Source organism: Xyrauchen texanus, chromosome 28 (assembly GCF_025860055.1).
Source record: "Xyrauchen texanus isolate HMW12.3.18 chromosome 28, RBS_HiC_50CHRs, whole genome shotgun sequence".
NCBI lineage: Eukaryota > Metazoa > Chordata > Actinopteri > Cypriniformes > Catostomidae > Xyrauchen > Xyrauchen texanus.
Window position 1 is genome coordinate 17,928,599 of NC_068303.1, and position 24,080 is coordinate 17,952,678.

General features: G+C 36.3%; 1 protein-coding gene across 5 annotated transcripts in view; it reads right to left on the reverse strand.

Annotated features, from left to right (window-relative positions):
• Positions 1-1,330: 1,330 nt before the first annotated feature.
• Positions 1,331-24,080, reverse strand: part of LOC127622175 (zinc finger protein DPF3) — a 51,599-nt gene continuing 28,849 nt past the window's right edge. Inside the window, exons 4-12 of one of the 5 annotated variants that reach the window (XM_052096154.1) lie at positions 23,563-23,696; positions 22,229-22,324; positions 21,901-21,973; positions 18,408-18,449; positions 15,709-15,846; positions 13,726-13,854; positions 4,367-4,479; positions 4,011-4,092; positions 1,331-2,945 (exon numbers count right to left, since the gene is read on the reverse strand). In XM_052096154.1, coding sequence (XP_051952114.1) covers positions 2,878-2,945; positions 4,011-4,092; positions 4,367-4,479; positions 13,726-13,854; positions 15,709-15,846; positions 18,408-18,449; positions 21,901-21,973; positions 22,229-22,324; positions 23,563-23,696 — 875 coding nt within the window. In that variant the 3' untranslated portion in view covers positions 1,331-2,877. The other 4 variants (XM_052096155.1, XR_007967953.1, XM_052096156.1 and 1 more) reach the window with 4 other exon arrangements.

Genomic DNA, 24,080 nt, shown 5'->3' on the forward strand with positions numbered 1-24,080 from the left:
GTCACATCAAACAAGGCTCATCAAATCAGAAATTAGTCAACATATTTTAAGTAGTTAGCTATCAAATAATTGTAGCTACGACAGAGAATCATGTTTCAAATTTGCTTTAGGTTTGATTTTCGTAAAGTTGCTATTATAACTACTGAACAGTTTAATAAAACTGAACCAAGATCAGAGCTACTCAGTAAAGGGCATTACAGAGCAAGGCGGTGTCCTACAGTAGCTCTTTTCAGTAACTTTGTATGTACTGCCATCTAGTGTCAAGCATGAGGGGTACAACCAATTCACTGTTTTGTATTGTAAAATCAGCACAGTCTTGATATTGCATTTGTTTTGTTATTTATTAAATTTTAGATTACACAAGGTCAAAAAGAAAAACAAAAAACACGTACAAAACAATTTTTCTGACTGCAGAGGATTCTTTAAAGGGATAGTTCACCTAAAAATGAAAATTCTCACATAATTTACTCACCCCCATGCCATCACAGATTTGAATGACTTTCTTCAGCTGAACACAAACAAAGTTTTTTTTAAAAGAATATTTCAGCTCTGTAGGTCCACACAATGGAAGTGAATGGTGACCAGAACTTTGAAGCTCCAAAAATCACAAAGACAGCATAAAAGGAATCCATAAGACCCCAGTGGTTTAATATATTTCTTCTGAAGTTGTGCAATCACTTTGGGTGAGAAACAGATCAATATTTCAATAACTTTTTTCTTTTACTATAAATCTCCACTTTCAGAATATGAAAGTGGTGATTTATAGTAAAAAAAAAGAAAAACGACTTAAAAATGTATTTGTTTCTCACCCACACCCATTATAAAACTTATGAAGACAGAGTCTTATGGATTACTTTAATTCTGTTTTTATGTGATTTTTGGACCTTCAAAGTTCTGGCTACAATTAACTTGCATTGTATGGACCTACAGAGCTGAAATATTCTTCAAAAATCTTTGTTTGTGTTCAGCAGAAGAAAGAAAGTCATTCACATCTATGGTGGCACGAGGGTGAGTAAATAAGAGAAGTTTCATTTTTTGTTGAACTATCCCTTTGTGTTCAAATATTATTTTACATGACATAAAAGTGATTACATAAAGAAAAGAAATGCCATTGTAACAAGCCATGATAGATAAAATGACTACAGTTACTTGTATACTTAATAAATGCTTATGGTAAAATCCAAACTGCATTTATACTTTGACTAGAAGTCATCTGCTGCTTGTCTCTTAAGATTCGTATGCTTCCTGTTGCTGCTTCCAAGGAAGTGTCAGATGAATACAAACACAGTATCATTGCTGTCAGACAACAACCTTAATGCCAACACCCCCATTTTCTAAGCAAAATAAAATCACCCTACTGTATTCTAAGAGCAAGGAATGAACATTAAACAACAAAGACATACAGTATCTACTAGTATCTACTAATTTTTTTGAACTGCATAATACAACACATTTCTTTAAGTCACTACTAATATTTTAGTAGTTGATGTACGGCACACTCACTTGTTGCATTGGTAAAGAAATCATCCTATAGAAAAAATGGAAATGTAACGTCCCTTGAAATGGATAAAATGCATAGATAAAATATTCATCAGATCGGAGGATCTGTAGAGTCTTGATGAAATGGCTCTGAAAATAGAGCCTCTAATGTATTATACAGATGACAGAGGTGGGAATGACACGAGAGAATGTCCAGATGGAAATAGATATGCTAATATATCAAGAGCAAAGACATGCAAAATGGACTGAACAGATGTTTTACACAGAGAGGTATGAAGTGCTTTTTTTCCCTCCAAACAGAGGGAGGTAACAAAAGAAGGTTCTAGGACACACAAAACTGGAATGTTCCTGGAACATAACCAAATCAGTCAAACACTAAGTAACATCAATTTTGCAACCACACAATTGTCTGCTAAAAATGTATATATATAAAAGAACAAACAAGAACTATTCAACACAGAATTATTTTCCAGTCCTAACAAAGTTAAAGCTCTGTGCTGCTTAAATACAGTATATGGAGAAACATTTCCAAATACTTTTTTTATTTTGTCATTTAAAGATTGCATTCACAATTATTGTTGGATTCTAAACTCTAAATGGCTACCTGAATGATGATCCTAGTTTGAAAAACAAGCTTCTACTCACAATTATCCTCTTTATATCATGCAGTCTCTTGGTGCAAGCCAAATAAGATGTATTTGCAAGAAATCCTGTGGGCTTACATACTTCATAGACACATTAAAAACAATTATAACTGTAAACAGAAACAAAATAAAATGAAATACAAAAAGGTTCTGCTTTGTACCACTTGTGAGTGTCTGTCATAGTATGGAAGTTTATTGTAAGTATGTGACACTTTTTTTTTTCTTTTTTTTTTTACACAGACCGTGGCTTGCTTTTTTTTTAAAGGTGCACAGTAGAAACTGAGCAGATAACCTGTCACCATAATATTGCTTTTTTTATTTTACATTTGCTATTTAATGGCTTTATCAATTCATTGTAAGAAATAATAGCTAAGGGTCATATCTTAAGCGATTCTGTTTGTATAGGAGGTTGATTATCACTTAATTCAGTTGGGATAATGTAGTGGTTGTGCTGGTGTTGCTATTTAGTATTTTATAGAGACTAATAGTTGTACATGGTTGGACAATCTGGACTTAGAGCGGTCAATCCTGCCACTTGAGCAAGATTTTTGCGAGGTAGACTACCAATTGCCTGGACTTGGTTGAGGAAATTGTTTGTAGAGGTAGAGGAAGGCTATTCCACTTCACACTACTACTAACAGAAGAAGAACTACAGAGGAAAACAGAGATAAACTTCCATCCTGAGTCTGTTGTGCATGTGTACGTGTATCTGTGTGGGACTTCCTTGCAACGTTTATGGCTCTCCAACACTTGAAGCCTTATCCTTCAGAAGATTAAGACACAGATGACAACTCCAACTTCCTGTAGACAAAATACAGAGATATTTACGTTACTCCACTTAAGTGGGCTCATTATGCGAGTATGTATAGTGTGTGTATTCGTCTAAATGCATGGCTATTTGTGTATCTGTCTGTTGTGTAAATCTGTGTATTATTAAAATATTAAATCACTTGAGGTTGTGTCATGGTGATTTTACAGTGATTTTACTATATAATTAGCATTACAGTATACATAATAAACAATAATATAATAAAAGATACCGATGTTTAATTCATTACTAGATGTATTAATATAGTAGGAACATGTCTTGATGAGCAGAGCTTTCTTTCTTGTGCTGATGTATTATTCCCTACTGAATTAGGGAGATGTGGTGGGAAATATTAAATAACTCATTATCTCATTCTAGATGAGTCATCAATATTTTTGGCCCGTTTTACCAGAAGAGAAAAACGTATATATATATATATATATATATATATATATATATATATATATATATATTCAATGTGTGATATAGTGGTAAAAGTAAATTTTAGCAACATTCAGGGGTACACTAGTAAATAAATGGCCTTAAAGCTTGCTTAGACATTTTAGTCCACAAAACTCCATTTTAATTTCATGGAGTCTTTAAGAATTTACTACAGACTGATTGCACTATGAATTCGATTACAGTAGATCGAAAGTTCTGCTGCTGAAATTTGTCTGTGCATACTGAAATTAAAATCACTGCCCCCCCAATGGCCTAAGCTGGAAGTGTTGTTGAACGTGTGTGCACGTGTGAACTGCAGTTTCCGGGTGAAATATCCACAGAGTGGCGTCAAAAGAGAGTTCTATGTTTAGTTGTAAATGATACAGTCAACAGGAATGCGTACTGTATTAATGCTACACCCAAAAACCAACCCTAAACCTAACCGTATGTAAAGTAAAAATGTATTTTTAGAGCGAAAACACAAACTCTGCATTCCGCTTATGTGAACGCAATTACTTCCTTGTTTCCTGGTGGCACTTGTCAGTAATTTGGCAGAATGGGGTCTATTTCAGGGTACATGAACTTTTGGAAGAATGGTGTGATGTGATCTTATTTACCCTCAGGTGGCTGTGTCATGGGAGGCTTGAGGCAGTACATGTGATATCCTCGATCACAGTCATCACAGAACAGAAGCTGATCCTACAAAGACAAAGCACATCACCAAGTTGTTAGCGCATGCCGCACACACACACACGCACTCAGCCATATAAGGGGTGGTCAGTTAAAACGGTACAAAATTTAACACTTGCACATTGGTAGAATGGTGTGTCGATGATGTCATATATACACACCCTTAAAGAGGGATGAGACAAGTTCATCTACAAAGTATTTCCATATTCTCTTCAAACTCTGAAGAGCTCTATATGAGGAAAGAGATGATTATATATTCCTATATAAGGATTACAAAACTCACATCGTTTTCTGAGGTGCCACACAGAGTGCAAGATTTACACTCAATACACTGCCACTGGTATGTATGCACAGCCTCCATCATGTTGTCTGTAAACTGCAGGCATGAAGGGTGGCCTGGTGAGAGAGGGGAAAAAAGAGAGCAGGATGAAAGAATAACAATCTGATGGAAAGAAGTGTAACTCAATTCAGTCATTAACAACTATTATGTATTCCATGATACATGTACCTCACTATATTTAGGTAACAATTTACAATAATGTTTTATACGTTAACATTAGCTAATGTGAGGGCCAGGTAGCTCAGCGAGTATTGATGCTGACTACCTCCCCTGGAATCCAGGGCATTCTGAGTGACTCCAGCCAGGTCTCCTAAGCAACCAAATTGACCCGGTTGCTAGGGAGGATAGAGTCACATGGGGTAACCTCCTCGTGGTCGCTATAATGTGTGTTTCTTGCTCTGGGTGGGGCGCGTAGTGAGTTGTGCGTGGATGCTGTGGAGAATAGGATGGGCATCCACATGCGCTACGTCTCCGTGGTAAACTGCTCAACAAGCCATGTGATAAGATGCGTGGATTGACGGTCTCAGACGCGGAGGCAACTGAGATTTGTCCCAGATTGAGGTAAGTCACTACGCCACTACAGGGACTTGGAGCGCATTGGGATTTGGCATTCCAAATTGGGGAGGAAAGAAAAATCCAATAGTTTTACAGCATTTGTTTAAAGGAATGTTTCATGTTCAATACAAGTTAAGCTCAATTTACAGAATTTGTGGTGATTAATGCTGATTACAAAAAAAAATATATATATATATATATTTTGACCTGTCCCTTGTTTATAAAAAAACAAATGAAAAAGCCGTTTACAGTGGAAGCAAATGGGGCCAAGCCATAAATGTTAAAATACACACTGTTTCAAAAGTATAGCCTCAAGATGCAAATATTATACATGTCAACATGATTTTAGTATGATAAAATTGCTTACTAACCTTATCAGCTTAAAGTCATATTCAAAATTGCTTATTTGTTGCAATGATGACACAATGCCGGTAAAACCTGCAACCGATTTTATCATACTAAAATCATGTTAAAGTATAATGTTTACATCATATGGATATATTTTTTAAGATAGACAGACAGACAGATAGATGGATAGATAGATAGACAGACAGATGGATAGATAGACAGACAGACAGACCGACATACTTAATGGAGTAAAGACATGAACAGAAACACACAAGTGATTACGCACAATCTCTGTTGAACGAATAAGCTGCAGTTTTCCTAAACACCTCCACCTTCTGCTCTTTGCTCCAAACACAGAGAGGGTCATGTGAGCACAGGTTTGGAAAATGGCAGATGGTTTTGTAACCTCTCTTCTCTCACTCTGTCTTTCTGTCTCTTAGGGAGGTGTCAGTTCCTCAGCCTGCTCATTTCCTCAATGAGATTGTGAGAACAGCAGGCTCCTTGCGCTTGGATGCCCAGTAAAGCATGTGCAGTCCTCCCAGTTTTGAAAGCATCTGGGGCCTTGGCTTGAAGTCGGATGTTATGTGAAGCTCTTTCACTACAGGGAGTTTCATAAGCATTGCTGCCTCTTTCTTCTTTCGGGCACTGTCCCTGGTATTCACATGCAATATTATGTTGTGAATATTATTCCAGGATTTAGACATGCATCTTTTGTCTTGATACACATGGCTGGCCTTTTATTTTCTTGCAAGTGCATGGAAACAGGACTGATTTATTGTGTTTTTGTATCATTTTATACTTAAAAATTCAGATGATGTGAAAGAATTCTTTAAAATTCACTCAATCATTTTTAGTTAACATTATACTGGCCAATATTTTAGTAGTCTTGTGCAGCACGGATGCAGTATCACACAAAAGCAACAGTTTAGAGATACTGAAGCCACTATAGAAATGCTTTATTCAGTCAGATTAATTTATTCTGTTAAATTAAGTGTCCAATAACAGGGGGGTTACCAAGATAAAGTGAATCGTATTCATTCTGCCCCTGAAGTGACCCGCTACATGTGTGTGTATCATTTTAGAGATATTTTATAAGTGTAAAACTTTTTAAAGAGCACAATTAGTGTACCACATACATACAATCACTTATTATTTATGAGTTGTATAATCACCCTAAAGATACAGTTAAACAAATTATATAATTAAATTGTTTTGTGTTTCTTATCATCTTTCCTTGAAACAAACTTAACTCAAGCGTAATTCACAAGTCAAATGTTTAATGTTTTTTCAGTAGCAAATCCAGTGAAAGACTTGCAGTCTGACATTTGGGGTAACAGGACTCTACCACAGCATAGAGAACATGTTCAATGAAATATACTTGTTGTGTGGTTTGTGCCAGGTTTAGATAGCCATGGGTCTGCATTCCAAGCATCATCTCTAATCATGATGCACTTTGGCCTCTTAAAACTTTGAATTTTAAACATTTTCAGAAATATAGACACTGGAAGAAATAGCATTAGGAGCTGTTATAGTACATCACGTTTTAGCCTGCAACATTTTGTGGACCTATATACTGTACATTATACAATATTTTAATAAATTATATTATTATTTTCAAAAAATGAACTCCCTGAAATAGAGACAAGATTGAAAGCATTAACAATTAACATTTTTCAATTTCAATTGAAAAGAGACAGATTAGTTCACTGTGACAATAAATAGAAGAGCTTTTAAAGAGCAAATATACCTCATTTTGATAATACAAATGGATACAAGGAAATACCCCCATATTAACTGGGTGATGTCACTGTACAATAAGTAATGTGTATTGTGCCTTAACTGCATGTATTCTGCTTTCTATGCATTTTCCTATTGAATTTAGGATGCTTTATGTGCTTGCAATCCAGTGTATTATTTGCAGTTTACAAAGTGGTCAATACTCAAAGCTCTTATCGTCCTTTCACTGAAATGAACATTCCAGATGCGATTTCATGTCATGTCAAAGTCTTCATTACATCATAAGATCATAAGAATCATTGAACATTTGCAACAGTTGTGCCCGTCCATAAAAATGACCTTCCTTTAAAGCTGAAGTGTTTAATTTTTTTTCAATCTAATTTCTTTTCACAACTTTATGTAAGGCATTCATAAGATGTCAACATTGGCTCTATGGCGCTACCAAAACATTGCTCTGTTTGTTTGAGCATCCCAACAAGGGGTGTGTTTCCCATGCAACTACCTAACTCAATGCTTAATACCATAGTATGATCAGAGTATGCATCATTGGAGAAATGAACACGCTAGTCACAAATGTTTCTCAAAACCATAGTAATCCAAAGCACATCCGTCAATCGAACCACGTTGGTTCAACAATATAAAGCTGTCGTTAATGACGTTACACAGGGGGTGGAGTAATAATTTCTGTGGATATCAAATTATAACACCTCATTTACACATACTCAAGAAAGCTGTTTAATGCGCGAAAGCTTCTTGAGCTAGATACGTTTTGCTGCAACTGGGGTTTATCTTTAAATCAGATTTTGGGGTTCCCCCGACACACTTAAGCACACACGCACATTTGCCTTCTTCAATCAGAACGCTACTTATGCGTTAACATGGACACATATGCTGGTTCTCTAAATGAAACTTGTGTTAAAGAGCTTTCTCTTAACAGCCTTAAATCCCTTAAAAGGCTGCAACCACGTTCACGTGACGTTTAAACCACTTTCTGGCAAACCCTGCAATGCCATTTTTCTGAAGTGCAATTAAACATTGTCAAAGTCTTGACAAAATTAAATATATATATGGAATAAAAGATAAAGAAGCCTCACCAATGTGAAATGATGTCCACACAGCAAACTAACAAGGAACTATAATTTTAACCACAGGTGGAGGGTCAGTTTCAGGAAAACACCAAATTGTTGAACTATGTTGGTATCAATGGAACTTGAGACCATAGCTGGCTAATTACGCATTTGGGAAATGCACCCCAGCCTGACACAACATGACTGGCTCAACCAATGAAGTATGTTTAGGCCAGGATTATCTGTTTTGTTGACCTATGGCAGGATGAGCGTTCCGAAAACCATCCTTATTTTTGCAATTCTGTTTGGTGGAAAAAGTGGCACAGAGATGACACACTTCAGCTTTAAGGGCTTCCTGAATATGATCTGTAAATGGAAGTTACTCAAAAAATAGTCCATCCTTACAATAAGTCACTCTACTTTTCTTTTGGTTACCCAACACAACTAGGGAGAGGCCAAGCATCATGTATCCTCCAGCAAGCTGATTTGAAATAATAATAATAATTATTATTTTTTAGAAGCTGTCCTGAGAATGGAGGAGAGATGGACATTTAAATGCCTATTGGCTCTTACCTCTCTGCAAACTGTCCTGCCTTTCCTCTGGATCCAATCAGGGCCTGGCCTTAGCCCATTCTCTGCCTCTCCATTGGACTCTGGGCCAAATCTTGTGATCCCTTTTCTTTGCAAATATAGTATTTATCCAGAAATAGGAGAAAAAAACCCTCTTCACTTGCCGACCTACAGACACATGCTGAGTATTTCTTCCTTTTAAGATCTTGAGGTTACATTTGCAAATCTATAAATTCTATTTCAAAAGTGAATTTCCACATAGGTGGCATTCTACCTTACAGTACATGGTGATATGTTATCCATTTCCACACATTGGTAATGTCCCTGCAAATTTCTATAATGAAAAACAGTCCGAAAGAAATGGCTCATCTGTCCAATAGCACCTCTCTGTATACAGAAGTGTGACGCAATAAAAACAACATTCCTTAATTTAGAAAAGGTTGCAGCTTGTCTTTTGAAAGCAATTCCTGAATTTAACGTTGTGTCTGAAGATGTGAATCCATTATGCATGTTGCAGCAAAACAACAGAAAGAAGAAAAACAAAAAAACAGGCAACAGACACATGCCAAAAGTTCCTCTGAAGCTTTTTAGTTTTTTCAGTTTCAGTGCTTGCAATTCTTTGTCTATCTGCACTGAGGTGAGCCTGTGCTGACATCGGACAGAAGCCCGTCCAGGTCGTCCTCCTCAAAGCCATGAAAGGTGGATGCCTCGCTTTCGGATGTGTCGCCGAACATGTCCAGAACTCCACCCGTCCTCCTCTTCGCCCTGGTCCCACCGATGCGATCAGCTGACATGCATGACGGACATATCAGCATCACAGTGGAAACACACACAAGTAACACTGCAGTCAGCTAGGACTCACACTCCTCTGTGCTTGGACAACTTGCAGTACTTGCAGATACTCAATGTTTAAATTAGGGGATTATGTCTTGCATGTCCAATTGCCTGGATATGTGCATGTCAGTGAGTGTACATAAAAGCTGATACACTTTAATCCTATTTTTTCTATTCATTTTGTGTGCATCATGAAATTAATCAATCTATTACTGAAGCATACATAATTTGGTCTCTCCCTGTGCTTGCTATACCATTAAATTATGAGCAGTCAATGGATAACACAGCCAAGAAAGAAAAAACAAAGAATGGAAGCATGTGAGCAACATAAAATTGTCCATATGACTGAGATAGCTGATAAGTGATAATGCCCTAAACAATTTAAGGGACAGTTCCCCCCCCCCCCCAAAAAAGTTGTCATAATTTCCTCGCCCTCAAGTTGTTTCAAACATGAATATTTCTTCTTCCATGGGGCACAAAAGGAGATGTTTGGCGGAATGTTAGGGACTGACAGGCTCAGTTCCCATTCACTTTAATTGCATCTTCTTTCCATACAATGAAAGTGAATGGGGTCTGAGGCTGTCAGTCCCTAACATTCTTGGGGTTATGGAGGTAAACGATGACAGAATAAAATTTTTTTAGTAAACTAACCATTTACAGTAAGAACTTTAAAGCAAATTAAATGGATAGCTCACCAAAATCAAAAGTTCTGTCATCCTTTACTCATCCTTATGTTGTTTAAAACCGTGTGACTTTCTTTCTTCTGTGTAACACAAAAGGAGATGTTAGGCGGAATGTTAGCCATTCGCTTTTTATAGTTTTGCAAAAAGCTGCAATCAAAATGAATGGTGATTGAAGCTGTCAGTCCCTAACATTCTGACTAACATCTCCTTTTGTGTTCCGTGGAAGAAAGAAAATCATTTGTTGGGAACAACAAGAGGGTGAGTAACAGAATTTCCATTTTTGGGTGAACTATCCCTTTAAGAGTTTAAGAAAAAAATAAGATACATTTATGTGGCATAGTTAACCTTTCCAGGAAATTTGCCAGCAAAAGTTCTAGAAATCACCAGCCAAATGTCTAGATATAAACACACAATAAGGTTTGGGAGACACATCTACACCTACAAACACATTATCTCCTGAATGTGTACATCAGAAAAATTTGTTGTTTTTTTCAACACCAGGTGGATTTGTTGGAAACAAATATGATCATAAATGCAGAGATATTAGAGTGTATATTCTCAAATTCACATCCGTCTCCTTGATCCTCCATTTCTTTCCAAAGCTAATCATCTAAACTAGATGTTATGTTTGAAATCATCTAGGTATCAGTCCTGCAAAATGCCATGGCTCGATGTTTGCTTACCTTGATAAGTTATAAAAGTAACCTTTAGATGTTTTCTGTCCCTTTCATAAACGACTGATGTGTCAATGTGACATGTTAAATGGATAGTTCACCCAAACATTTCAATTCTCTCATCATTTATTCATGGCACCCTCATGCCATTGTGCATGACATTTTTTCATCCGCTGAACACAAACAAATATTTTTAGAAGAATATATCATCTCTGTAGGTATTTAAGTACTTCTTTTTACTATAAATTCCCCTCCCTGCCCACTAGGTGGCAATATGCACAAAGAAGAAGAGGAATGTGAAAGTGAAAGTGGAGATTTGTAGTGAAAAAGGACTTAAATATTGATCTGTTTCTCAACCACACCATCATATCACTTCTGAAGATTTCTTATGGATTACATTATTGCAGCCTTTATGTTCTCTTGGAGCTTCAAAATGTCGGTACCCATTAATTTGCATTGTGAGTACTTTCAGAGCTTCATTTGTGTTCAGCAGAAGAGAGAAAATAATACACATATTGGATGGCACAAGGGTGAGTAAATGATGAGTGAATTTTCATTTTTGGGTGAATTATTCCTTTAAGAATAGAAACGCACCTCACATGCTAACGCAATTCTTAAAACAATGTTTTGAAATCAGTACAACATTTTTTTTACTTTATCTCATTACAGCTATATAAAAAAGGAAGTAAACAGACTACTATTACACTCAAAATGTGTTTTACAATCCGGGTAGAGTCCTGCTTAATTCCCAAGGCAGATTCACGTGGACTGCGATAGGGAGCGGCCCTGTCCATGACATTCTAAACAACATGGATGAGGAGAAGAGACAACACTGGGCCATGTGCCAAAATAAAGGTTTTTCAAATTACACATCATCACCCTAAGTAGTTACAGTGTAACTAATTATTATTATTATTAAATGTATAGTTTCATATTTAATAATCTATTAGGTGGAACCTATTAGACTTCATTTTTATTACAGCTGTGGCAGTGGTAGTTAAAGATTCTAAATTTGTTTAGGCTAATATTTGTTCATAACAAATACTATAATACATTTTTATAGAAAGACTAACTACATTAACCTCAGGAGCCACCCATGGTCTTACCTATGCTTATTGCATTCCGCTGTAAATATAAGGGCAAATACATAAATCTGGACCTCCTCCTCAGCAATATATGTTCGAATGATGTTTGATGCTACTGGGGTACAAACATTTTCACTAGTACAGTCCCAACTCAGTAAAGTGGTATTTCCATGGGTACAGAATATTATTAAATTAATTCAATTTAGTTTGATATTACATAGCACTATAAAATTCTGTGTTGAATTCAAAGGGTTCCAAATGCTTCAATGATGATAAATATCTCATATCCAATGTAAACATGAATTGATTATGTTATATATTCATTAATTGCAATTATGTAATTTACCAACTTCGAGCATATTGGTGACTGTATAGGTCAGCAACAACTAAAGACCATTTTTGGCCCAGGAAAAACCCTGTGGAATAGACACCTCTCTGGATCCATGCTCAAACCACTAATACAAATGCCAGCCAAACTGACTGTGATGAACATTACTGAATAAAACGTACACCAATCTAAGATAAAACAGTGCCATTTCCTGGTAAGATTGTTTGGTTGCTGTACAGAACACATTTAAGTATGTCATCTAGTTGATATTGTGTGTCTCTTGTCTTTATTTGCGAATGTGGTAACTACAATAATCAGATTAGATTACTTTTATTTTATAGTATTTAGATGGTTACTGATAATATTTTTCATAAGTAATTAGTCATGTTTACTCTGCTAGCATGTTGCTATTAATTTAAAAATAATAATTGCCATGTATTTAAAAAACCCACCATGGCTGATGCAGGTTATGCTCTGAACAACTGCATCAAATCTGTGGAATTACTCACATCTCTTAAACATTGTGCTGGATTCCATTTCACAGATTAAGCCTATCCCTGTTTTAAATCACATTTTTAATGGTAAATCTCAATCAAAATGCCTTTCTAGTAGAATTATCCTGTGTCTGGGATAAAAGTCTGCGTTTGACACGCCTTTGCCAAGCTGAAACAATATAAACAAACTAAAGTCCATAAAAAGAACAGAAAAACAAATAAACAAACATGCTCTAGCAAAAAAGCACGAAAAGATGAGATATGCACAAACAAGCAGGTGACATGTACTGTACTATTGACGCATGACATGATAGTGCATTCAAATGATTTAAACTTATTTGAGATTTTTCAAATACTTAATTTCTCTTGGTGAATTCATATAGAATTCAGTTTGTGCACTTTGAATTAACTCAATGAGCCACTTAATAAAATGATTTCTGGGAAATCTGTGTTTTTCTGTTGTTGATTGGCCAACTTACTTGTCTACTTTTAACCCCTTTTAAACCACAAGAACGATCAGTGTGTAATGTCAGCATGCATTTCTGCCCCTTTTTATCCAAAATGTTCTATACTTCCTCAGTAATCTACGTGCCTCTAATTTGTAGTCAAAAACATCCAGCTACTGTAATCTGGCCCATTTTAGAACACTATAGACTCTTCCATTGATTATATAGATAGAGAGAAATAACTGAATGCCAGCTTTGACAAACTTTACTGTTTGTTTTTTATTTACTCAATATTAGTATCTGGTAAAAAATGTAAAATTTTTATTATATTCTTGATATCAACTTGATTATTAAATGTCATAATATAGTTCTCCCTCAGTGTGTGATGAATATAAGATGGAGGTGAAAATACTATTGTTGATCTAACATGGGCAGATACTGTAACTGTGAGTAATAGAGAATACAGTGAAGTGGGACTCACCAGAGCGGCCACAGTCTGAGCAGGAAACCAGCTTCTCAGCTTGGCCGGTCTTCCTATTGGAGCCAGAGTCACCCAGACAGAAGTCACAGTAGTCATTGGGGATGATTGTGCCATCAGGCCCTTTCTGTGCTGTAAAAATAGATTAAAATAACACAGTTGAAAATATTTAACACAGATTAAAATAAAAAGAAGAGAGCACCATAGCAGAATAATATTTACAACAGCTCTGTTCCAAACTCCTGTGAGCAGTCTACTTAGTCAGTCTAGTTTTTTAGGCATCATAAGCATGCACCAGACAGAGTACACCTGACAGGCTGTTCCAAACTGTAGGTAGCAAATTTATGCTGCCTTAGAGGGCCGTTTAAACTATTGATTTTCAATAGTTTTTCAATGTATACATGCAATAGACAGACGTCTTTAACTGTTGCATCATGTCTCTCTGTTTTTGTAACATCTAGAGCAAAAGTGCCACATTTAAAATGCATCTCAAGACACCTGCATTGTGTTTTATTCATTGCGCCATATCTAGAATGCGTTTGGTCCTTTATAAGATATCTAATTATTTCCAGCAGCATTGCAAAATCTTTCACAGATTAGGCAAATCCAGAATGCACTGTTTGTGACAAGCTCAGTATACAGGAATACCCAAGGTGATGGACAGATTTGAAAGAAATGTAAAAAACTTTGGCATGTGGAGTCATGCGGGCCGGGAATCGGACCGCAAACCCTGTGATAAGTGGCCGACCCGCTCTACCACCTGAGCCACAGCCACCCCTCACCCGGGAGAGGGATACGGTGGAGCCGGAGCCGATGTTTGAGAGAGAGAGAGAGACGCACAAAGCTGTCTGTGCATATCTGCGTGTCAGTGTGGTGTGTGCTGATAAGCAAACCTTACGTGAACTGCTGAAAAGGGGTGTCTTATTGTGACACTGTAAAGTGCAGCAATAAATGTCTGATGTGGATTGTTCAACCGGTACCTGCTTCCTCCTTTCCACATTAAGAACTTGGTCTGTTACACTGGTGCCAAAACCTGGAAAACGAGGAAGAGCACGCGGTCCAGTAGAACTCGCCGGCAGGAGAAATAGGAGCCATTGCCGTCTGCCAATGGACAGATATGTCACTGCCATCCGCCAGGAGCCGGAGGAACCACTGCCATCCGCCAGGAAGCAGAGGACCCGCTGCCATCCACCGGGAGGTGGAGGAACAGCTGCCATCCGCCAGGGGACGGAGGAGTGGCTGAGGACCGAGTGGGCGGCGTGCCTCCTGGAGCCGAAGTAGAGCGCTTTCTTTTCTCTCTCTTTCTCCATCTCTCCCGCTCGCTCTCTCTCTCCCCCTCCCTCCCCTCATTTCTCTCAGATTCTCAGGATGTGGGGAGGACCATCGGGTGGCGGAATGGCTGGAAGGGCAGCGTCTGCCCTCCAGAGATGGGGGGAGTATACCAGTCTGGATGGCACCCCAGCCTTAATTGGGCGGTGGAGGAGTGTGAAGAGAAGCAGGGTGTGGCCGGGCCGTGAGTATGCATGCCCGGCACCGAGTTGCCTAATCAGCGGAAGGGAGATAAGGGAAGAGCTGGGGACACCAGAGAGAGAGAGAGAGAGACACATGCGGCCGCTCTGTGTGTGTTTGTTTGTTTGTTTTATGTTGCTGTGTTTTCAGTTTGATGTTGTGTTCTAATTAATGTCTCGTTGAATGTGGATTTAGCTCCAGCATCCTCCTTTCCCGAACTGTTACAGACAGCTTATTAGTATTTGTTTTTACTGCAATTCACACTGTAAAGCCTAATAAGTTAGCAAAACTTAAAACATATGAGGCAATGAGTTACATCAAATTTAATAAGAGTTAATAAACCCTCATTTGTATAATTAAACGTTATCTCACTTTTGATCATTAGTGTTTACAGTACATGTTCTCAGTTGGGTGAGTATCAGAACATGTCCCAGATATGAAACAATTGTTTTACCAATAAAATGAATATTAACTTACGTTTGTGGTTCTCAGGGTGGACAGGAGGAGACTGGGGTATTTCTGTTTCTCGCTCTTCCTCACCCTCCTCTTCAGCAAGATGAGTATGGGCATAGTGGTAGCTTAGTCCAGGGCGGTTTTTGTAACGTTTTCCACAAACTAAGATAAAGAAGACAATTTGCAATGAGATTCATTCTACTGACAAAAAACCTCTAATCAAATTCAGTCTCAGCTAATGCTAAGCCGCTCTAATAATCAAACTGGGATGCTAACACATTCACACAAAGTGGCTAGCAGTGGAGGCTAAACACTTTCACAAAATCTACACAGCATGTTCTCATCCAGTGAGAGAGACATGGCAGTAAGAGCTGTGTTCAAGGCACAGTATTAGCGTTGCAATCCCACAGTGAGTCTTCAACACCCTCTGAAATATGCTAAACAGACAGAACAATTACAGGTGTTGCTAAGCATTGCTCCAAATTCTGCAATGACTGTAACTGTAAATTGCAGATGTGATAGAGGTGGAATCTTAAATACAAAGGTGGGCCTATGCATTACTTACATGTTTAACTAGATACAGGCTCCAGATTGATACACTATGAGATTACAGACACAGGATGTATCAAACAGTATTGATGTGTCTATGGATATAGAATAAATATGGCTTGCTGTTCCTAAACATGTTATCTTAAATGGTTGTATTATTTAAACCTCAGCACCTACTACATAGTCTCTTCTCTATATGCCACTGAGAGAGAACTGTGTATTCTACAGGTCAAGCAGGATGCAGTAAATATGTCAAGCTTATGTGGGTTGCAGACTGCAATACTAGCAAGGAAAGGCCAATATTTTCACTCTGAAAGTAACAGTAATAGATGCTCACACTAAAAATCTATAAATAAGTATAAACAACTGTACCTCGAAGAAGGAATTCATATGTATCTAAAAACAGATCACTACTACAGTAGGAGGTTCTTCTAATGTCTAAATAAACAACTGAAATTCACACAAATTACATGAATGAGTTTAGATTCATTTCAAAACATTAATATAGGTCTGTGTCACAATTTTCAATACAGTTTTCTTTAATTACCTAAAAATAAAATATGAAAAAGGGACCATATTTAATAGATTTTTCTAGTATTACTATGTTGATTCAATATTCTGGGGAATGTACTATATATATATACAGTATATATACAGTACATATAATAATATATATATATATATATATATATATATATATATATATATACACAAAATGTAATAACTTTCTCCATCTCTGAAATGACTTTTCTGCTGACGTAACGTGACATTTCTGCTGAGCGAGCAGGTAAGTAAAAAATAATATTAACTAATAAATTAAGTCCCATCCTACATTATTGCCTGATGAATGTTCTGTTTTCCTCTGAAATATTTCACATTACAGAAGTTAAATGCACTGAAATTGTCATTGCATATTTGTCTTAAAGGTTCGCTGTAATGTGCACCAAGTATTTTTTCCTAAACAACTGTACAGACACCTATTGGTGTGGATGCAGCATCACACAAAAGCAAAAGACATTACGGATTCCAATGTAGATATAGACTATTGTTTAACTGTCACACTTGATTTATTTGATCTGTAACCAAAAGTATCCATTAATTGGAATGTTTCTGAGATAAAATTAGAAAAATTTGGATGGTCATGTAATCTCTAGATGAGGCGGCAACCCACCTTTTTAGTAATAAAACAGCTTTTTCAAGCCACTGATAAGACTAGAACCTTGATCTCATGTGAGAGAACATCATATAAACATATATGTCAATAGTACCATTCCTTTAAGGGGAAAAAACTTTTTAAGAGGAAAAAATTACTTGGTGCACCTTTAAATCACACCCCTATTAAAGGTGAAGTGTGTAATTTTTTGGGAAGTTAAAATACTTCTTCCTATTCCAACTTCACATGCAGAGATAACTAGAAATAGGTTGCCTAAGCCTTTTGTAGGTTGATTTCCCTGAAAAGGGTCAACACTTTAGCACTTTCAAAACAGTGCTCTGTTTGTTTGAGCATACCGACCAGCCTGACACAAAAACATTATCTCGATCAATGGTGTAAATTTGGGGTGGGACTATCTATTTTAGAATTAATGGGAAATGAGGGAGTAATTGGGAAACCTGTTTAAAAACAGGTCATTATTTCTAAATTAATAAAAATCATTATTTTAGCAACTCCATTTAGTGACGCTATTAACTATTAAAAAGTACACACTTCACCTTTGAATACTTGATGTAACATATGATATTTTTACACAGACTGTGCCGAATCATATAGTTAGACACAGGCAGAAAATAAAGGAGTCAAGGGGAAAAGGGAAGCCACTACATGCATTCATTTGAGCAAGCTGCACATCCAGAGTCAATCGTTCCAGCAATGCAGCAGTTGGATTACCTAGAATAGGGCCTGTATTCTAGGTGTCAAGGTGCAGCAATGAAAAGGCTATGTGTTTTAGCTTAGCTTTTTAGTGTAGATGGAAAAATGCAGTGTTGTTAGCCATGCAGTATAGCTTTGGCCAACCGTTATGAAATATCATGATTTGGTGTAACAGCAGCTACAGAGAGAAGGAACCAGCTGATTAATGTTAATAATCCCTCCACAAAAGAAGCATTAACTGATTAGCCTTGTCATTAGCGTAGCCCACAGGTCCAAGCAAGAGGAAGATGACAACATGGCTGAATACCTGCATCAGTAGTTTTTGAGTTATGCTTTTGTTTGTATCTGTCTGAAACAGAGAAGACACAAAGCAAAAGAGGAGAAAGAAAACAAAAAACAGGGAGTAAGTTACATTCAGAGAGGCCTCTGGAACCCAAAGCAGCTGTATCTCCTCCAGAGAGATTTTGTCAGGTAGTCACATGCTGTTGAGATTATAAAAGATCACCATGCTGAGATGAGAAACACAGGTGGAATATGTTTTTTTTTTTTAATAGGACCAAAAAAAAAGAAAAAGACAGCCAAACAGAACTACAGTCAAAATAAATGACATTCAATATGATTAAAACACAGCTCAGAGACATTGAAAATGTATTTGTTAATTTGATGACAGAAAAGAGAATACTACTAAAATGTACAAGGAATTATACAAAATTAGATAACATTTTTTAGAAGGCTTAGGGTTTAAACAAATAACAAATATTCTGTAACTATTTGTTCACCTTTAAGTCATTCCAACACGGTAAGCTGTTGTTTTTTCTATGGAACACAATGGAGACAAATCTTAACAAAGCTCTTTTCAATACAATGAGCGACCATATCTGACAAAAAATATATATATTTAAATCCCCATAAAAGTGATCCATTTGACTTGTGCACTATATTCCAAGTCTTATGAAGCCAAGCAATAGCTTTGTTTTTGTGTGTTGATTTTAGGTGTTTTTTAGCTAGTTTTGAATTTGACATCTCGTGGTCACCATTAAGACTGGGTATTGATAGAGATTTCACCGACTGGATTCCGATTCACAAGCTATCGATATCAGTTCATATGGGTATATTTCAGTTATAATGTCCCTTTTGCTTACATATGAAAGAAATTCTCTCCCAGCTAATGCTTTTAATTAAACAGCGGACTTTCTAAATATATTACAAAACTATTCATTTGACTAATTATAGTTTATTAGTTTTTCATCATTTTGGTCACATTTTGCTTTTAAAAACTTTACATATCCATGTATTCACTCAATAAATAAGATATTATATTTAATATATATATATATTTTGTTACATGTTTATTCAGGGTTCGTACAGATGCTTCAAAGTTAAATTCAAGGACTTTTCAAGCACATTTTTATTTGCTCAAGATGTCATTAAAACACAGTATTTTTGTTAATTTTAAATAAAAATATTTTAACCATTCAGTTAATTTATTTTTATAAAACACCACTTATTACAAGTAAAACAATGAGCATCTTTAACTGCACATTCTCACAGTAACAATTCTTGATTCATTCATGATGAAACTGATGTGCAATTGTAATGTGCTCCCTTAAAACGCACTTCGCTTTCCAACAAAATTGAATAACTGGGTATGTAAACAGTAGTCCATATAACTCATGTCTATGTTCCATGTTTTCTGAAGTCACACATCAGATTTATGTGAGGAACTGACTAACATTGCAAATGGGTCATTCTCAAAAACATTTGACTTACAAAATGTTCCATTTAGTTCAGTTTTTGCCAATAAACGCTGAGGGTAAACATACATTTTTATTCATAAAGGACAACTTGGCTGTTGTTCTTTCTTTTGTTATTTCATTTTTGATAAGAAAGTTAACACTAAGTTAACACTAATGAGGGTTAAATGGGTTACAACACCACATTTTTAGGGTTCAATGGGGTACAACACCAAATATTTTTGTGTGAAAATATTAGCTAAAATGTGAATAACTTTTTAACATGCTGGTAAAAATCACAAAAGGCATATTTAAGCAGTCTCTGAACTTAAACCTTAAATTATTTTTTACAACTTTTGTATTAAAAAAAAAAAAGGGTTTAACATTGATAAAACCAATAACATGAAATCAATGGACAAACATTTTTTTTAATAATTTAAATTATTAATAATAATTTTGTTTTGCTTTTTTGCACACTTGTCCAGCCTTACACTAATGCTTTTATAAAAATAAGTACAAAATATATACAAAAATAACTTTACATGTCATAGAGTGGTGTACCAGAAGGAGGAAATTATTTTTTTTCAGACAATTAACAATTTCAAATATATTTTATAAAGAATTTGCAAAACAGAGTCATTTCATATCATTAAAAGGTAAAAAATAAATAAATAAAAATCGCTATTTGAAAGCTTTTCCATGACCAAAAAAGTCAAGGGACATGTTTGTCAACATATTTTGATATTGACCCAAATGTTGTCAGAAATAACCTATTTTGTGAGACACAAGCGTTCTTTACAGAATGGGACACTAGACGGCTCACAAAACTGAATCCTCCATTGGTCTGCATTTAAATCGTTCAAAACATTTTACAGCTCATATAATTATTTCACTCTGGAGAGTAAATTGTAATTAAAACTGATAGTTGCAAGGATTCATACTTGTTAAATCCACAGCAGCGATATCCATTTCAATATATCCAATAAAATCCTCCAGTAACACTTGATTTTGATTGGCACATTCTGAACAGCGCTACCAAAAGTAACAGCTGCCACGTGACAGCGCTGTCTTTGCACTTCCTGCTTCAGCAGTGGTCTAGTGTTTTTCCGAAAACAAATGAATACATTTCATTTATTAAATGACTTAAGCAACATATTTTAAGATTGTATATAATACAAGAACTTTTTAAGCACCTCTTGGTAAACATTGCTATTTTCAAGGGTTTTCCAGGACTTAAGTTTGAAAAAGCCAATTCAAGTACTTCAATCACATCAAACACTTGTATGAACCCTGTTAATTGTTTAATTGCATAATTTGTACTATTTACATTGATTTGTTGAACATGTGCTAAAACTGGTACGGTCTGTTTAATAAAAGCAACATTTCTGTAAAGATCTAATGTAAATGAGAACATGTTAATGAGAGAAGACTCCATTATCTCACCTGTGCCATGCATGATTAGAATTAAACATAATTTTTTGTTGTTGTTTTTGATCAAGAACTGACTGTAAAGAAAAGGGTATCAAAAGAGACTTTATCCAATGATAAATGGGTCCCGTGGATCTCGTCTTTAGACACACATGGAACAACTTTTACTCTCAACATGCAGTGAAAGGATCTCGTTGCTGAATACTCCACTACTATACTTCAAAATTTATTACAGGTTTGTTACAGAGTCAAATATAAACATTTACCAGCTGATTTTCAAATATATACATTTAAGACGCTTAGCATGAAATCTTGTTACAGTTGCAAGTGATTTCCTCTCATTGTAGTGGAGGGTTGCGCATAGAGTATATCAAGATTGTTCAAATGAAGATCGCGATGCATCAGAAAATCTATATTTTTACCCACCCCTAGTCACTATGAAATATTGTTTTATGGAAAAGAGCTGCGTTAAGGTTCCTCAAAAACACTGCTTTTGTGTTGCACTGAAAAAATAACACCCTCTTGACGTTCCAAACTCATATGCTGAGTAACTAATGGAATAATAAAAATGTTTGGGTGATCTATCCCTTTAAGGCACAAAGGTTATACTGTAATACGGTCTACAAAATTGACACCTACTGTCACACACGTAGGGTTTATCCTGATCATCGTTGGCCACCGCTTCTGTTCGCCTGCGTCCAGAGCCTCGACTCTAATCAACATGCAAATCACACGACATAATGGCTTAATCACTTTCCAAATATGTCCATTTCATTTAACTAATTTCATTATAACAATTGGAAGTTGGACATTTTTTCTCCATCTCAGTTTTTTCATCACTGCACACTCCATAAGTCAGACTCATCATCCCAAATGTTCTGCTCTTTCATGTTATCACTCTCTCTCTCTCTGCTCTCACGCTCTCATTTTTTATTTGCTGTGATTCCTTCTCATGCTCATCACTCACCCTGCCTTTGTTTCGATGCTTCCTCTTTGGTGTGTCCACTTCAAAATCCTCATCATCATGGAAACCATCCCCATTTTCATCTGCCTCAAGCACCCTCTGCAGTGAATGAAGTACAGTTGTGGTAAACTATTATGACAATATAAAATCAATGCACTTCAGAAAACAATAGTCATAGTCAATAATTTAATCAGAAAACATATCGGTCAATGAAACTCTTAAACACTCTGATCTTTCACAGTAAATGAAGAACATAAGACATCGTTGTAGTGTCCCTTGCACTGTTTAAAAGACAATAGACAGGAAACACAATAAATATGCTGTTAATAAGGTAAGTAAAGGATAATATACATAACCACAAAATAATCCCAGACAGGGTGATCAATGCAAAGCAAACACTGACTTTACATTATACCACCTATTAGATGGCTAATAATCAATTTAACTAATATTTTAACATTAAATATTGTTTTTTCGTTTAAATTATTATGTCAGAAGAAAGAGAGCGCTTGCATAGTGATACAAGAGATATGAAACTACCACAACTATGTAGAATATTGTCTACTTAGGTCAACAGTCAGTTTGGCAGTCCATAGTACACCAACATATTTGACTACTGAATGCCATGACCAGTTAGAATCAAGTATTACAGAAAGCTGCAAAATAAAATACATATAATCTAATTTACACTCAAAGTTTGAGTAAATATTTAATAATGTGAGAGAATTGACCACGTAAACTACATAGTGTAGATGTACAAAAAAGGTACTTCTGTCAGCTTCTGGGAATGCATATAGCTGTGGGGTAGAATCTATTCGTGAGTCTAGTGGTCCTTGCACTATTAGTGCAGTATTGTTTGCCAGAAGATAGGAGGTAAAACATTGCGGCTAGGGTGGATGGGGTCTTGGATGATGGATTGTGCTTTACAGAGACAATGAATGATGTGGATATGACTGACTGATGATGGTAAATTACAACCTATAAAGCTCTGTGCCATTGCCCCGACTAAAGCGACTGGAGATAAAAGCTATTTTTTTACATTTAAATCTGAGTTTCAAGTAACAGGTGCCATTAAATGGCCAACCAATTGATTGCCACTGCAAAGTTGTCACATTATGCCTAGTTAAGACACAGTGAATATATTGTAGCTATTTCCAGATCTGCCAGAGTCCTGACATTTTATGTGCTCTCCATTCTCAATGACACACAGATACAATACACACAGTGTGCGGTGCTGTTGATGGTTTGCAGAGCCCTGTTTGAGACAGACTCCTAATATATTGTCCTGCATGTCCAAACTAGTGAATTCTCTTTTAAATGACTGTAGAATGTGCTACCTGGATTTCCAGCAATGTCTCTTCCTCTTTAGGGTTGTTGTTCCTCTTGTCCAGGAGCCCGTCACCCCTTAACAGTGCCTCCAGGGCTGTGGCCTCTGTGGGTGGAGCTTCTCTCTTGGCCATCAGCTCAGCCTCTAAAATAGAGAAAGAGATAGAAAAAGAAAGAGGTAGAAAATGTGAAGGTCAGGTGGTCAACCAGCAGAAGTATCTTTATTGAACCTCTTTCCCATGTATATTTAAATAAAAAATACCAGTAAATGATTTAGTTTTACCATTAACATTAAAATATATCACTTTTCTGAACTGAACCTGCTTCATAATTACAGTTGGGCCACTTTTGCATGCAGTATTTTAGCATTTACTAACCATCCACAATCCAGTTTAATCAGATGCCAACTGCACAAAAATACTGCTGCGCCATGAATATTTAGATTTTGGTGTATAGGGCTGGGGGGTCAGAACGATGTAATTGTGTTTCAACAATACCTGACAAATACCCCGATGTTGATTGCAACAGT